Below are 18,414 nucleotides of genomic sequence, written 5' to 3' on the forward strand. Positions count from 1 at the left end.
ACAGAAATAGATGGTGTGTCTGTAATGGTAAGGAGAAGTTTCTTTAGTATTATACTGTATTGTGTTTAGTACTGTCGACAGAGTGGGGGTTTTCTGCTTCACCAGTGGCTCATGAGCTGAAGCATGTGTGATCAGCATGTGTCTGCCGCAGGTGTTGAAAGGGATTTTCTCGGCCACTTGGGGGCAGCGGAAACAAGCTGTTATCACATTATTGACATACCGTGGTGTCACCTTTTAGGTTGATATGGTGAATTTGTTAGCAGCAGTACCATCCATTTACAGTTTTGTTTCTTGGTGAATGCAAGTCTAATATTAGCTCTCGTTTTAGTGGTTTTTGGTCTCCACTAACTCCTTTAGCCACCAAATGCTTCACTATGTTTACTAGCTAGTTTAAAACAATGAGCTGAAAGGCGCTATGTTCCGCCATACAGAACTGTAGTGACAGGTGTTCATTTTCTGTGCACGTGCACTTCAGATAAAATATGCATGTGATTCACTGCTAATATAAAAACGTTGACTATAGCTGCTTTGAATTTGAACAGGAAATCCCAGAAATGGGAAAGAAAATAGAAAGGACAACAAAGATAATTGCAGAAGTAAATACTAAATTAAAATCTCACCTTAGAACTGGACTAATGTTCCTCAATATGTTTTAAAGACAGTTTTTAGCTTTGTCTAGGAAATTACCGTACACTTATATGAGTAGAGGGCTTGGGTGCAGATGGAGGGTATTCCAAACAGATCCAAAGGAGGGGAGTGGGGCCAATTCGGACACCGACGATGATTTTACTACTTACTTCTTTGCTTAATGTAAGTCATTCTGCTCTCAGTACATCAGCTGTCAGAAGCACCCATTTACACCGAAACCAACAATTGACCAGCTACTTGTACTCGAAACGAATTACTGAAATCTACTTAAGACTAAATTGGGGTCTTGAGAAAAGGCTTCACGCCTCAGGCTTCACCTGACAAAAACATCACTTTGTCAGGTAAACAGCAATGACCAGTGTGAGTAAGATGTCCACCTCCTATGGCCTCAGTAACTTGAGCATTCTACACTAGTGTGTGTGTTTGTTTGTGTGTTTGAATGACAGTGTAGAACCATTACTCCCGTCTTTAATGTTGATACTGCACCAGATGGTGGGCTGACAAGCAAGAAATTAGACAGATGTATATCTTACCCTTGGCATCAGGCTGTTGGGAGGGGGGAATGCAAAATCATGGGGAGACAAACTCCGTTACAATCTTAGTTTCAAGAATAAATTCAGCTAATTGTCATCAACCGCAGACACATATTATTCACATCCCAATGCTGTAACATGATTGCTGTATGTACTGTGTCATTTTATCACAATAAATCTTTTAATCTCTGGGTGGTAAAGTGGTACTATCAATATGACAGTGGTACTGTCGCATTCTTGTTGTGCAAATTTGAATGACAATAATAAACTCAATACGGAGTGCCATAGAAACATCAGTTATATAATTATGTCTCAATGCTATTGTAATGTTAGAAACTATTAAAAAAAATGCTGTATGTTATTAAAGTCAGTGTAATGTCTTAATGCAACCAGTGCTCTTTAACAACGTTTCCCCAAATGCAACATGCTTCCCTTTAAACACACCCATTACACTAATAGACTATAATGCTGTATAGTTCAGCCTGTTCATTTGTGTTTCTATAAAAATGCTGCTTGTTAGCACAAACAGCATTACAACTTTGGTGTAAAAATTCACTTTTATTGCTAATACACATTTATGTTTACTATAAGGGCAATTTTACTCGAATAAAAGTTGATTGCATTTAACTGAAAACTGTATATGAGGCATTCATGATTATCTTATTGCATTTTTTACTGGAACAACTGGTCCACACTTTGCATGTTCCCGTCTTTATTTCTTCCCAGCCAAGCAATGGACTTTGAAATGCACAGCATGGCCTTGCATAAAGTGTATGTGCAGATTGATTACAGAGCTAGACTTGCCTATCACACTCCACCATCTTGATGGCTGCTGACGGTGCTCTTTTTCCTCCATTTTTGTTGTGCTTATCGCCAAATGAATTACTTCCTTCCAAAGATTGTGTTGCATGATCCACGGGGACTGAGACAAGTGACTATCTGTCCTCTGTCACCATCGGACATTTTCTCAGGTGGCAAAGCAGGCATACTCACAAACTACATTTGCAGTTGCACACAAATCACACACTCAAATGGATGTGCATAAACATGAGTGCAGCTTGCCAGCGCCAGTTTACCACACAGTCATTTTTCTTCAAGAATCATTATTCCAAGTTGGGAGCAGACATCCCCAGCTTTATGGATTAGAGACTGACCCTTGTAATCTGAATGACTTTAGGAGGGCAGTATGCTGCGCTTGTTCGGCTCTCTCTTTTCATTCTCTCCAGCACACACGCCAGATTATGAAAATGGAGTATAACGCAATAAAAATACAAGGAGCAATCAAAGGACTGAAGTGGGCCGAGGGGGACTTAGAGGATTTGGATTATTAAGCAGAACATAACAGTGGGATCCCAGTGGGCCCAGACTGAATCACAGCCCACAGTGAGAAACCACGGTTCTGGAACATCCTCTCTAATTGTCATCTGTCATCAAGAAAATCATCTTAGGAAGTAAATAAGAAATGATGCACATGAGATCCTACTTTTCTTTTGTTTCTATATGTTCTTGTTGGCAACCAAATGTGCATTTACTATTCCCCAAGCGCCAAATGTTGGGAAAACTAAGTTTCTCCTCTTCTGGGATAAATTCTTTGTTTTTCAAAATGCTAAAAATTCACCCTGGTGACATGCATGCAATGCAGCTGCAGTGTATCGGTGGTGTGTAGGTGGAATATGTGGGTTTTGGACATGTGTTTGTGTGTGTTGAGACTCAATTACATCACTTCTTTCTTTTCATATTAAAATGAATCATATATGAGCTTGTCTCTGTCAGTTACATACATCATCAGTAGTACTGTAGTAGAAGCACACCAGCTAGGTATTGAGACCTCAAGCATATTATGCACTTTTCTCAAGCAATGCTCTCATTATACATATCCTATAATTAGAGTAGAAATGTTTATCACTTCAATGGATTCAAAGTGGCTCAGTTGATCCAGTCTCGTTAGGAACCCCTAGCAAGCAAGACATTGAATGCACTGTATACTGTATTTATCTTACAATTGATGCCAGCCCTGTCCATGTGTTTAGCACACAGGCCTATTGACTTGTATGGTTGACCTTTACCTGCACCTGCCTTTAGTAAAAAACGGCAATTAAAAATCTCATTAGGATCCTGGAGTTTGACCATTTATAGCTCCTGAAATGCAGAGTTTGGAACTGTCAACAGTCAACATGGGAGGCAAAGGTCGACTTATGACCGAGAAAACACATGCTGTTGTTACACCAAGCGCTGCAAATATTCTAACAGAGTAATTGCAAAATGGACTTACATTATCTTGGAGCGCTATGAATCATCAGGGATATTCGCAGGCCTCTCAAAACATAAATTGTGAGACAAATGTCACAGGACTCAATCAAAATATCAGTTTCTTCCCAACATGTTTCATGGAAGTTTTATGCAAGTTTTGCACATTTGCATATATCTGTAATCCTCGTGTATTAATACAAAATTCAGTAATAGACACTAAACTAAATAACATTGTACTATAATGTAAAATCAAAGGGCTCTACACTTCTATAAACTAAAGTACTAGCTTTATATTAGCACTGCAGCACTGTGAGAATGGAGGAGGAGAAATTGTATGCATTAGAAATCACAATTGTGATGTGTGTAGTATACGTCTCAGTTGTACAATAAAACATCTTTTCACCAACTTCATTAAAAATATCACACCATATGGAGCTCTCGTTAATTCTATAATTCCTGCAACTTGTGATGGGAGCAGTCTCTCGTTCACTTCTGGTTTTCAAACCACACTGAGAGGAGTATACTGCATTTCTCAGCAAGCAAACCTCCCATCATACTCTGTCCCCAAGTTGCATTTCAACTTGGGGACAAAAAATTATTCAAAAAATAAAAAGGTGGTTTGAAGCTATGTGAGATAAGGAAAACAATGGATAAAGGCAATACGATGTGTGAGTGGTATACGGGGAAGAATACTGTGAGGTTGAACTGTCTTCATTACGCATTGCCTCTGCTGAGCCCTCCTAATACGCCCATCACCTGCCATTCTGTTAATGACTTACTATTTCTGGATACATAGACGTGCTCCTCAGTAATTCTCAAAGCCTGACACTGGAAGATCTCTGAGGACATTCTTTTCTGCCTTGTTCGTATCATATATATGGCTACAGTGTAAGAGAGGGATAAGAGAGAGGGATATTTCTGCCTTAGAGGGATAAGGCAACAATATTTGAGGAACACATGTAATAGCTCATTGCTCTGATATTTCTATAGCCTTCCTTGTAATTTAGCATTCTTTGGAAAACACTAAATGTGTCTGTAAAAGCCATTTCTTGTGTAACTCATTTGTTTTGAATGACACCGAGAAAATTAGCAACTTTGGGGCATTTTTAATAACTGTGGCACCCTCAAGTGCACAACTGAAGCAACACTGCGTGTAATTCTGCTTGCTTTGTGGCAAATGAAAACTAGATATAAACTGCTCCAAACCTACAGCAGTCGACAAAAATCTGGGTCATATGACTGGACTGTGAAATAAGAAATAGGATAGCATGGCTGTGGCTGCTACACTACCAGCACCCACAGCACTGCGGCATCATCAGGAAAAAACGCATATTGAGCGCTGGTGTGAATCAGAAGTAACTGTATGGATAGGTGACCTTGCGATGGATGCAGTAAGCACACTCTCCAGTAGGAATGCACACTTGCACACTTCACGCGTGACTGAATATACAGTTCACACACCACATGCACACTCATGCGCAGCTGCGATAGCATGCAAGCCTGTATACACAATTCCTAATCGAACTTTATCTTGCATATTTCGAAAGGAAGGCACTCACTCATAAAAAAGTTTTTTTTTTTTTTCCATTAAAACACCCCATTGGGTATCTTATTTTCATTTCTAAATGACCCTCCCTCCCCACTGGAGTCCTAGCTTTCAGCAATCATGTTCAGCCACACAAAGTGAAACAACCACATGCCATTTATTTCTATCAGCAAGGTATGATTTTGTTCTCAGTGGGAAGGGACCTCTCATTGTATTGACTATTTTCCTTCTCTTTATGCTGAGAACCCCACTGAAGAAAAGTGGAGGACCATCATTATAAAATGATTTATTTCCGCCCGCTAAAGAATTACTAAATGAAGGCATAAGGAAAATTTGGTACAATAGTGGGAAAGTCATCAGAGCTGTGCAGCCCAGTGGTTAGGTGTAGCTGGGGCAGAATTGACAATGATGATGAACACAGATTTTGGCACAAAGGGTAACTGAGGAGTGATTTATGAATCAGTAAAAAATAATAATACCCCTATGTTGAATGGCTTCTGTGATTTATTTTTGCTATTTAATAAAAGAGCTGCGATACATTCATAAATAAAAGATGTACAGAATGATGTATGTGTTAATTACCTTTCGGTAAAATGTATATTTGCTCTACTTTTGACTTAGTCGTCATTGCACAGCAGCGGTTTAAGTTCATATTTGTTTAATCCACAAGGGGAACAAGAAGGCATTTGTTTCAGCCAATGTTTTTCTGGATAGGTGGGTCTCAGGTAAATAACAAGGCTACAATTCTGCTGAAGGCGCCAGCAGCACAGTTGGGATGTTTTGGTTTTGATTAACGTTCACATGTAGCTAAGACCTCTTAAGTAGTGCAAAGGCTCAGGGAGACAGAACGGAGTATCAAGGATGAAAGGTTTGATAAATTCAGCCAGCCACTGTGCACGCAGTCTATCAGCCCACACATTTAGTGGCAAGCAATTGGACATAGCCCACACAAAGGACGTGCACACGCAGAGAAAGCTATTCTTTCCTGTTCAAGCATCACTTTTTTGATATTTTGGATATTACTGATTTTGATTAGTAGTGAATTTTATTTAGCAATACAATCAGTCCTCCTTAGGGACCAATTTTACATCTAGCACTCTACGAATGTGTTTTCAGTATTCCAACCGTTGCAGCTCGCACAGCATGTGAAACCTGTAGGAGTCCAATAACAATCAAACAATTGTTTGTATTTCTCACTGATGAAAAGACGACTGAGTTTATAATGAGAACACTTGGCATTACTGCCTGCACAGATGTCTGATGTCATCAAAGACTGATTGTTATATGTCCTGCTGGCTGCCCTGATGTTCACGTAATGTTCGGCTGCTTAATTAGTAGTCTGATAACGACACAGTTAATCAAATAATGCCTGCAAAAATGTTACAAAGCATAAAGGATTTGATATTCCGCAGATACACAATTAATGTAAATCTTCATTTAACGGTGCAATGTGTATGATCTAACCACATGCTCCAAACAAATAGGGGGCAGTATTTCACCTCTACTACACACAATATAAATGTACACTCATCAGTTAAACAGCGAGGCAAGAATACGCAAAATACGACCAAACTACTGACGTAAAAATAGATATTAGAGATGAATTATGACCTGTCACACTAGCTTTAAGCAGCTTATAATACATCATTAAAACTAATGACAAGATTTGTTTTAATCAATAAAAATGCAATCTTTTATTTCCTAATCATTTGAATTGTTTGTTTTTATTATGAAAAAAACATTATATATTTCTAAAGCAAAGTAAAAGGATATCATTTAGAATAGTTGATGGTATACACTGACTTCAGAGCAGTTCAAATGATTTTTGGGACAGTGGCCAAAAAAAAAAAAGAATTGTCTGGAGGCTTGTAGACCAGCTGCGACAACAAAGGGATTGTATCTGCTCATATGGATCATCAAAGATCATCAAAACGTATCGGCTTAGAGATCAGGGATCTCTAAAAGTTATATTTGCTCCCTTTTTTTCTTTTGTGAGTGCTCCCTGTGTAACAAGGGTTTAATCAACGAAGATTTCTGACCGCATTTGTTTGCTTGATATTCAATCAATTAATAAATCAATCAATCAAACTTTATTTCAGACTCAGGGTCCAGATAAGACAAATAATTAAAGTCCCCTCTTTGTATTCTGTACCTTCTTGCAGACAGTGCGCAACAAATCATACACAGCACATGACAGGCATTATATGCCTCTATACTCTATGAGAAGCCATTGGTTTTGCAGGTGTATTTCCTGATGAAATTTGGTCGACAACTACTTTGATTTGGTATCTTTCTTGTCCATTACATTTTAGGTTTTCATATGAAGCTGTGAAGGTGGTTTCTGCATTGTATAGTTGTTGTGTGTTGGAAGTAAGACCATATCACTAAAAGCATAAATCTAGCTGGATCAGAAATTGTATTTGATCTAAAGTTCAAAAGTAATTTGGGGGGCTTATAATAATTTAATATTAAAGTTAAAATACAGTTAATATTAATAATATGAATCGTTCTTAATATATGATACAGGTTCTGGAATCTATTCCCTGATGTTTGCCTCAGGCTGATAAGTATCCTTGCTGGAAATCTATCTTTGATGAAGAGAACATACATATTTCATTGTATTTAGTGTCAAGTAAAATAAAAATCAGATAATCAGCAATTTTATTCATTGCATCGGTAGGTTTGCAATATGTCATTTGCATACATTTGCTTATTAATTTCAGGGCATACATAAATAGTGAATAAAAGAAGTCGTGTCGCTCATTGACCCTGAGGGCATCAAGTAAAAGAATACTGGCTTCTTTTAACATGCTTCTTCTTTAACCACTAGTCTTCTGTATCATTATTATCATCATTAGTATATTTTCTAGTATTGTTACTATAATTATTAGTAGTACTACTACAGTAAACTTACTGAATGTAATACTTCTAAATTTAAAATGTTCATTCTTCAGAATAACAAAAAGCTCTTCCAAAATTCCAATGAAACATTGTTTTGTGCGTTATCTCTATGTATGCAAAATGCTACAAGTCAAGTGAACAAGCAAAGCTGTTGAAGAGCTGGTAAAAGAGCCACTCATGAGGCCAAAGTTACACTTGCCTCACAAAATATTTCAGTGAACAAAGTAGAGCTGACTTTCAACATCTAAATGTATAAAACATTTCTGCCGTATTGACACGTGTTTTTCATTCTGATAGTATGTTTGCGCTCCAAAGCAGGTCTCACAGCCATAGTGAATCAATATTGGAGGAGCAAAGCCCTTGTTCTCTGTGTTTATAGATCCATGCCTTCTGCTGGACTTTGCCTCCTCTGCACATTCTGATCACTGTCTGTCTGCTGGAGACGTGACTGCTGCCTTTATTCATAGTCGACAGATACGGGAATGCAAGTTCAGCCTTCGATTACGTTTTGGTGATCTATCTGACAGTTTTTGCACATTTTTAGAGAGCACTCAAAATTAAATCAAATTGAAGATATCTTCATCCACAAAACATGTTGCACATGATCTGCTGCTACTTCTTTACTCCATCACCTCTCATTTCGTCTATATTTAATGTTATTTAAATTCTCATGATGGTGCTTTCTGAAGACATAATGATTACACAGTATGTACATCAATAGTTTGAAGGTTGTGATATTTATGTGAAATGTTGCACAATTATGTAATTATTCAAATCAATTTATTAAATTCAAATTATTAAAATCATCGTACACAACTTGTACCAGCCTTGCCAAAAACGTCCTTTGTGCACATTAAAATTGTCACTTTTTCTCCATGCATATGGCTCTCAAGTTTTAGGCAACGCAAATTATAGTAGAGAGGATAGGGGAGAGTTTTCTTTGGAGAGAAGGTGCCCTGGACTCTAATCCCAGCGTATTACAAAACTGTCTGCTGCTTTTAAATGAGATGAGAAGAGTTAATGTGATTGGCCATTACTGAAGGTTGCACCAACTCTATCCTTGGATAATTTATTCCTGAACAATGTTTTTATCCCTATTTCACCCTTTCCTCTATTTTCCACATTAGTATTCTGCCTGTAGTCACTAAAGTGTGTTTGCACCCTTATACACATGGATATATAGTATCCTGGCGCTACAGTGACTCACTATCACCTCTCGATGTATAAGTGATATTAAAGGACAGGCCGGGTTGGGGCTAGCTGGTTAGCATTCTCAATTCAGTAGATATCTCTGCATTGCAATCAAGGTCGCATTAAAGAACCATTGGCCCCGAGGCGATGCGTTTTTAAAGGCCCTACCCCCCCATCACAACTCAACTATTGCCCCTGTCAACCTGCACAAACATCAGCCGCATATAACTTGAATAAAATACTGTATCGACAATCCCTCATATGTTAATGACTGTAGTAAAGAAAGGCTGCAGACTACTTTGACATAACGTCAACACTGTAACCTCTTCACATTCTGTTGATAAAGTTCATTTTTTTTGAATGTTTTAAACTAAAAGTCAGACGATGCACATTTCACCTTTTAAAGCGCTTATCTTTAAAAAATAAAAAATAAAAAATGACAACAGAGCAGATTACACGCACTGAACCTGGAGCTTTCAGGGACCTTGGGCCAGTTGGCCGCTATGCTTAGTCAGTAATTGAGACTGAAAGTGTGCACCGTTAAGGACAGAAAATGTGGAAAAACTTGAATTCAATGTAAGAGACATCATCAACATTTATACCGGTATAATTGCGTATCCTACTCACACTCGTTCCACGGTATGTTAGGTGAAGTCAATTATATTTATAGCCCAACATCACATCCTCCCCTCTAACAGGGGGAATCTTTGAAGAAACCATAGGAAAAGCAACTGAGCTAAGTAATTGTGTGCAACCATTTCCACTGTACACCTACTGTACGCCATATGTGTACACAGCCATGTTTGTTTTGCTTGATAGAGCAAGCCTGTTAAATTGCTATTTCTTCCTGTTAGAAGAGTAAGAGACTAATTGTGAGTTTCAAACAAGTCATTACTAACTCTCAGAGGATGCTATACCCGATAGGTGAAAGCTATCTTGCATGCCTGAATTCCCATTAACTAAATCCCAAATTGACTCAACCACCAATCCATTTCCAGCTCGTTTTCCAAACTCAGACAAAGCCTCACCTCTTGACATATGCTTCAGGTCCATCGGCCTTGATCAGCAGACATGCAGTCCACTCAGCTTTGCAGTAACTTTGTGTGTGTGTGTGTGTGTGTTGTATGGATACACTCTCCTCTCAACACCTACCGCCTTCCTTTTCCTCAGAAACTGACTCAGCAACCACTGTCAGGTCTGCTTAATTTTGTCATGGTTGACTTCCTGGTACCTGGAGTCTCATCTGCCAGAGCCCCTTAATCCACTTGTCACTCACGACAACTAAAAGCTAGGACGGTGCTCCTCGAATGAAGAAAGGGAGGTAGCACATTGGTGGGTGTATTGGAGAGTTGGACTGGAGGTTGTTTTGTGCGGATGTGTGGGCATGCACAGGTGCATGGCAGCAGCTGTGGGAGTTTCAAACTTATGAAAAATATCAACACTATTCAAAATCTATACCAAGAGGAAGCCAGTAAATCCTTCCAAAGAAATAAAATGCATAATCCATTTTATCAATGCTTTACTTTGCCAGGCCCGCTGGCAATAAGGGGCACCAGGCGCGAAGCTGTTGCCCTGGATGAAGACACGGAATGAGGATTGGCAGAATGGGCAGTCCTGAGGATGTTTGGTGATGTAGAGAGAAGAGATAAGTTTAAATTAGTTTTCATGGATCATTGTAGTGCTCCAGGAAGCGCACACCACCGCTGATGTGCACTACAAAACAAAGTAGCAGTTTGGGTGGAATACTTAGAATAACTACGCAGTTTGGTTTGTTATTGTGCAACAGTATTATGCTGATTGTGCATGATTTGATTCTGTATCTGCACTTTGCTTTCAATGTGTTTTTTTGAAATTAGTGAAACTTATAGAATTTCTGATTTCCCCAGACAGCTGAATTCAATCGAATGAAAAATAAAAGACAGACAGAATGCTACAAACCATTAATCTTTAATTCAGCTGAGCTTTGAATGGCATTATAGCACATTAAAATGGTATTTTGATGCTAATGCTAACAGTGTAAAACGTGTGAAAAATACCAACTTTCTTGTCCTGCACCATATCAATTATATAAAAATCCCAGGATTCAGATCAGATGTGTCAAATTACATCAACAGACATTTAACCATGATGTCAAAATGTCATTGAGCCAAACTTTCCTTTGTGTCTTTCTTTTGGTCAAATTACTTTAAGAATACTGGACATCAATTAAGTGCTCCAGAGCCCAAATTGGAAAATCTCAATCTGAAGTTAGACTCAAGTAGTAAAAGTTCAAATGATCTTTCTTTTCTGCGATATTTACAGCACAGGAAGTGATGCACTGTTACTGCTATATTTACAGAAGGTGATGCACTGTTGCAGGATGTAAGTCTTTACAATCCTGTGGCATTCCAATTTCTCTGTGGCGCCGCCTATTCTGCTCCTGCAATCTGCTTTCTGCTAAGAACTGTGTGATTGGAGACTATCACATGCTCACCAGAGCTTGAAATCAACACCAGCTAACTCACTTAAAATTTGAATGTGGCAAGTAACACAATTCTAACTGGAGCATTGTTTGCTGGGCTTCTCTGACTCTGCTTCCATATCAACAAAAAGCTTCTCTGGTACTGAGGTTTCCACAGTGTGTTCTTTAATGTATTCTCTCCCACTTACTTGTTTAAAACAATTATTTACTGCACAACTGACTTATTGTCTATTCCTGAGTTTTGTGTTTATGATTGTAAGGTATTGTGAAATGAATGAAGTGGTATGCTTTCAACTGTTTCATTGTAGCAGAAGTGCACGCCAACATATTGTAGTCAGAAATAGACTGATACATTTCTCAGTCAGTAATCAACGCTTGGCTCCCCTGGGATATCCGGGTTCCTACAGCTATACTGCTGACTTGTTAATCAAGTTGACATCTTCACACAACAAAACATCCCAGAAGCAGAGCTGCACACCAAGGTTCACTCCAACTTTTATTCCGGCGCATGTTTTGCCTTGCGAACTAGGTGCATATGGAGCAAGGTCAAAGCAGACAGAGGATGTTGTCCTGGGCAGTATTATTTATTTGTCATACAGGCACACACATGGAATTGTAATGCTTATCCCTGCCAGTTTGGTAAAGGAGTGATTCACTATCAGGAGCTACGTGGGGCCTTGGTTGTTGTGGCCACGCTTTGCTTTAACATTTAGTTTTTCTTGCGATAATACTATCTCAAATGCTTTCATTTCAGCAAGCATTTGGCAAAATGTATGGTAGAGATGATAAAAAGCTAATTACCTTCCAACATTATGAGAGTGACTGTGATAATCAGATGACAGCTATGCTTTTGTGTGTCTACATGCCATTTCATAATGTGATACCAAGGGCAAGTCCAGTTGGCAGGAGGTAGAACGTCAAGCCCTGCTCGATGCAATATCATTATTATAAATTGCATGATCATTATTATAAATAATGAATCAATATAGAGAGTTGTTTTGTGTTCAGTTCTGTATTTGCATGAGTTTTACAGCTAAACCTTATTCCAAGCTGATACCGCCTCCCTCTTCACCTGAGACAATAATTAACATTTGGCTAATTACTGGAACATGGTCACAAGAGAGGAGGGGTATTCCAAAACTCTGACCTGTATCACTTGATGTTATTTATACTTTACAATTGCTTTCCCTAGCCGCATCACCTCAGTGTCCCTGGGTGAATGAGCATGTGAATGACCACAACTGGCAAGCAGTCGCATGCAGTAGACTCACACAGCTTAGCTATTTTTTCCAAGTCGTCTGACAGCCAGAACAGACGGAGGAGACTGTCTTCCGCAGAAAAAAAACAACTAGAAGGGTTATTTGTTTAAATGCCAAAATCTATGTGCCCTGTTCCTGTTGTCTGTTCACGGTATACTTATTTTCAGAAACTATTGGTCACATTGTTTTTTGTTTAAAACCGGCGCTCATATGACCCTGGCATGTGATGAATTATATGCACAAGGATGTGATTCGAATTACAGAGACTGCCATTCAGGCACATGCAAATCAATGTATTGCAATCCATCTGCTCACATCCTCCGGCCTATGGAAGCATCGGTTTATTTTCATCACACCTACTCCTTTTTTACGAGTACATCTGTGAAATATGTTAATTATATGAGTTTGTGTTTTAAAACTAGCTTATCTGTATGATGCTACCCGACAACTTATGCTAATATCTGTTTTCTCTCATTAGTAGAAGTGGATGTCGCACTATACTGTAGCAGGACATCTTTAGGAGGAAGATTAGGCATACAGAGACAGTTTCACCAAAGTTTCTGAGACACAATGTGAAAGTGTTTTTTTCTTAACCATAACCATGCAGTTTGAGTTGCCTATAACCTTACCACAAAGGTGGCAGAGCATAAAATACAATATTTTTTGTAACACTCATTTTGAACACAGTTTGTTTTGTAGGGTACTCATAAATACCTACTGTGCTGTTTTGTCTAACTAAGGTGAAATAGCAAAGAATACAGAAAATAATATATCTTATTGTCCAAGAAAAAGCATAATGTATTTCTATTTCTATTTTATTCATTTACTGAATACAATTTGTATTGTGAATACCCTGCATATGACGAGAAATATTATTTCTCAGGTGCATCAGTGCATCTGTGTTTCATCGTACAAAATGACTCGCTAAATATGTGATTGTATATACGTGTGCACTGACCTTGATGGCATTGGTGGAAATTTGGATCTCATGCAGCTTCCTCATCGTCCCGTCACGGTCAATGAAGTAGGACGAGGCCAGCTGATGAAGGGCTTCCACGTTCTGAGTAGCGTTGGCAAGCTTCCTGTCCAGCTTGTTTTTGGCCAGGTACATAGTCAGTGCCTCCTCTCCTACAGGTAGCACAAGGAAATGGAAATATATTTAGGATTATACATACTTACAGCCTTGAAAGTGTTGGGGAAAAATATAATAAATATATATAAAATATAATATAAGTCTTTAAGGAATCAATTGAAGAACTTGATTTAAGGTGCAGTGAATAAATAATGCGAGTGTACCGTTCATATCTGCGAATTGTCCGTTATCTCCGCAGCCAATGGAGGTCTTAACAGGAAGGATAAGTCAGAGGTCTAAATACCAAGGCAAGCAGTTTCAGCTTGAGAAACCAGATGCCCCAGTTTTCCAGGAACAGTGTCTGGATTCACTGCTTCATCCCCAGCTGGCACCATCCCCAGAAATGTCCCCAGATTTACCCCTATTGAGATGGCATTATTTCCAGGAGAGGTCTAGTGATATATAGAATTTTTACCTCAATACCACAGGAATGTTATCCCGTGGAGAACAAATATATCACATCCGGTATCTTTTTTTTTTTTTTTTTTTCAGCTACCCCAGGCAGGGAAACATCAAATTGAATATAAAAACACAAATACAAAATAACATCACCGATTACAGAGATTCAATTAGTGCAGAGAAAATTAGTAAAATCTGGATGAGTACAGGAGGCCGGTGTGGAGCCACTTTAGAAGGAGTGTACCTGTTTATGTGTCCTGTGGCATTTTGTGGCATGTTCCCTGATTACCATAGTCCTGTTTGTCATCTGGATGATAAAAAAAAAAATCACTCGGGCATGGTTTAATGAAATTACTGACCCTGTCTGGTGATACCAACACTGCCTGGAGAGGTGTCAGAACACTTTTTTTCTTTTCTATTTCCCACTTTTTTTTAATACTGAATACTTCTATTTCTATTTTCTCCCACGATGCTTTTAAACCACAGAAGAATACTCCCATAGCAAAGCTGTTGTTTCTTAAATCAACAACCATCTGTTTGGTGTCCTGCTGGCATAACTATCTGCCAGAATTAAGCCAACGAATAAGCCATTATTGTTGCTGTTGCTGTTGTTGCTGTGGTTTCTGAGATAACTCTCTGTAGATTTGAGTGAAATGGAATTCTTACTCATTTGCTGAAGTAAAGAGGTAGTGCTCCCACCTCTAGTGTGAAGTTATTTTAACAATCCCCATCCCCTGTCAAAAGGTCACAACTACTGTGAATGCACACAAAAAAAAATCAGCATGTCTCTAATCCCTCTCTCTAAATTTATAAATTCAGGACTATGCCCAGCATTACCATTTGAGGGGTGAGAAATGAAAGCCCACAACACGCACCCTCACTGTATTTGTGCACAGTGGATGTCAAGTTTGAATGTCCACAGGAAAGCAGTGTGGGGTGGATTGTATTAGAGTGAACCACTGACCTTTCTGTAAGCGTCTACCACGAAAGAACACTTGAGTCAGTAAAAGGGCCAAATATTTACAGAGCACCAAGACGATCCCTCTGATTTGCATGTCATGCGTTTGTTTGTTGACACTCATTCTTTACACATCATATTTTTCGCATCACGTGTTCCAACAAGCAGAAACAGACGCATAAAAAGCAAACAAGCAAACACCAATTTGCTCCCGCAAGCTCACACAAACTTGCCTTTGAAGATTACTGTTCAAATGGCAAACCATATGCTTGGAACTCATTCAAGAGCGTGTCACATATGTTCAGGTTTCTAGTGATGTGAATGGTTATTTGGCCCCCAGCATTGCATTGGAATTGGTCACTTAACTTGTGGTGACCGTGACTAGGGGTGGGTGGCAGTCAGGGCCAATGTCTCATGCCTGGTTAGAGTACAAGCACTGAGGGGACGAGCCCCCATTCACTGATGGTACCATGCTCTCTCCCCCTCGGGGGTTGGCAAAGTTACTTACACACACTTGACTTACACTACTGCACAAGAATAACAGTCCTACATTAAGCCCTTGATCTCCCCCCTTTTTTAAAACTCTCTATTGAGATTTAGTGTGGCATAAAGGAGGTCCTCTGTACATAAATACTAAGTGGTTATTGCTGCAGGACAGGCAAAATCATAACCTCCGTGGCTTTAAAAAAGAAAATCATCTGTGTGCACCTTTCTGTAAGTAATACATTGTGTTACATTATTACGGGGCGCCTTGCTGGCGCTCTGCCAGAATGAATCAGCTCACGCAGAGCTTCTGTGTTTGAAGCCGAGAGGTATTCAAAAACAATGGACTGTTTCACCTAAAAGGAGGATGTGTGAAAAGGCATCTCCTACGCATGTACTTCTTATTCCGTTCCTTTTTTAGTGTGCGTGTGCAGGTGGATGTCAACGAGGGTTAGGAGTGCAAGTAGGGTTTTAAAGTAATGGAATAGCTGGGAGTGCTCAATTTGGTGTTAATGGTACGCGTGTGGGTCACTTTATGGACAATGTTAAACTATACGGTTTCATTCTGGGCAGGGGAAAGACGCTAATTGATTTGTTGTTGTTGTTGTTTTCAAAATACCTTTATAAGCCATATAGATTCATAGAATAGATACACAGAATGTGTTACAACATATCCTGCTTTAAATATGCAGTTACACTGTGTATATTTTAGACATGACACACATGTGTATTTCAGAACAGACCCAACAGAAAGCAGTAGAACCCAAGGAGGGCAATATATAGAAACTGTAAACTTAGTTTTCTTACCTTAATCGAGAAAACCTGTGATAAACATCACAGGTGAATAACCACTGATTGTTGAAATAATATTATCCTTGGCGGTGGATATACTTTCTAAAATGAACATAATAACTGCAAACACACATTCAAATAAGTAGAGGAATTATTTCGACCAATTTTCTACTCAACTATAACAAGATTGTCCTCGCTTTATGCAAGAGATATTCTAAAGGTGGGGCTGTTGCATTGAGATAGCCACACTCTCAATGCCCAATTGTGCCCTGTGCTTTTCATGTTGGCAGCAGAACAACAGCAACTACTAAAGTTTCGTGGCAAAGAGGTATCGTCGACAGCTTACACAGGGCAGTCTTCCACCACAACCCAAGGCACAGCCAGAGTTCTGCATGAACCCTAGCCTCAGGCTTCAGTGACCACAAGTCATTTCAATGAACTACTTCTTCCACTTCAGTGCTGAACGCATAAGACTGTATCAGGGAAAAGGTATCCCATCCAGTCACAGAAAATGTGTATTCACTACAGAGAGGGAGGGCAAATCAGTCCTCACAGCTAAGACACAGTCCCTCCAGCATGTGGAATCTCAATCTAATCGGTCAGTCGTGGTTCTTTCTACCAGGTCTGCCTGCACCTAAAGGCGCTAAATTCTGAATTCAGAGCATATCTAGTGCCTCCAGAGGGCCCTCAACACGGAAACAGCTGGGCTGAGGATAGCAGCTAACAACGCTCACAGTGCAAATAAAAGGCAACTGTGCTGACGGAGCTAACAGTGTCAACCAGAGGGGGAACCGGAGGGTGGGCGCTATGCTTCCACGACAACGCAGTTGATTGGGACAGCGGACAACAGTATCAGCTGTAACTGCCGTATATATAGGACAAAGGCCTTTTTAAAATTGTAGTTGTAGTGGATGCAATGGCTTATTTTTCTTCCTACACTTTCATGAACATTTGCATCTCCTCTCTCTCTCTCTCTCAACCCAAATGCTCTGGCCCCTCTGTATATCAACAGGATTCACAGTGAAACAGCAGCAGTCTCACTCCAAGTGTAACATTGAAAAAATTCCAAACATATGAAGGAGAGGGGATGACAGATGTGGTGAAATAAGTCTCTCACTGCTTTAGCAAAAAATGCAAATCTGTCCTTCACACTTTTTTTCCTACGCGGTACCTTCCTCTAGTATTTATAGACACAGTACAGCTTCAAGTATTCCACGCACAGCGTGAACCCAGGGTGCAGTGAGTTCCTATGTTGCACATCAAGACACCACATATGCCAGAGACTTGACTATGAGGTAGTTCAAATGTTCAGACGGCAGAAAGGCAGCAGGCGATTTATAATTATTTCCTCAAACATCTTCAGCAGATGCTATCAGTCAGTAATGTCAAGTGAAAGTAACGGAAACATCTTCCTCTCCTAATGCTTGTTAGCGTAAGCTTTTCTTGACATTACAACAGTATTATTTTTCCACACATTTACTAACACCGAGAGATAGTTTTTACAAATTTAAGTTAATTTTGTTTTTGTGATTTTAATTGTAAATAAATCAGATATGATCATGTTCTGCATTAAATGTAGACAAAAAATATACAAACAGTAAAGAGTGTCACCATAAATACAGACATAAACAAAGGGTATTGTCAGAGTGTGATGGTGCCCAGAGCTTCCAAGCACCACATAAAGCATTGTTTTTGTCTTGAAAAGAAGCCAACGGACATTAAAATAGAAACAAGAAGATTCATTGAAAAAGGTCACACTCTACTTGTCAAGTCCCAAAGTAATACTCCACTAAAATTAGGGCTTTAGTTTTAAAAATGGAATCAGGGACGGGGTTACATAATCGGTGGAAAGGATTAAACG

The 18,414-nt window shown here is 39.2% G+C and overlaps 1 protein-coding gene across 1 annotated transcript in view; it reads right to left on the reverse strand.

The window, feature by feature from the left end:
- Positions 1-18,414, reverse strand: part of brinp1 (bone morphogenetic protein/retinoic acid inducible neural-specific 1) — a 71,898-nt gene that overhangs the window by 26,869 nt on the left and 26,615 nt on the right. Inside the window, exon 3 of the mRNA XM_076099919.1 lies at positions 13,748-13,917. Within this exon, the coding sequence (XP_075956034.1) occupies positions 13,748-13,917 (170 nt within the window). The remainder of the gene's footprint in view (positions 1-13,747; positions 13,918-18,414) is intronic.

Source organism: Anarhichas minor, unplaced genomic scaffold (assembly GCF_050575085.1).
Source record: "Anarhichas minor isolate MPS153535 unplaced genomic scaffold, ASM5057508v1 ptg000002l, whole genome shotgun sequence".
Taxonomy (NCBI): domain Eukaryota; kingdom Metazoa; phylum Chordata; class Actinopteri; order Perciformes; family Anarhichadidae; genus Anarhichas; species Anarhichas minor.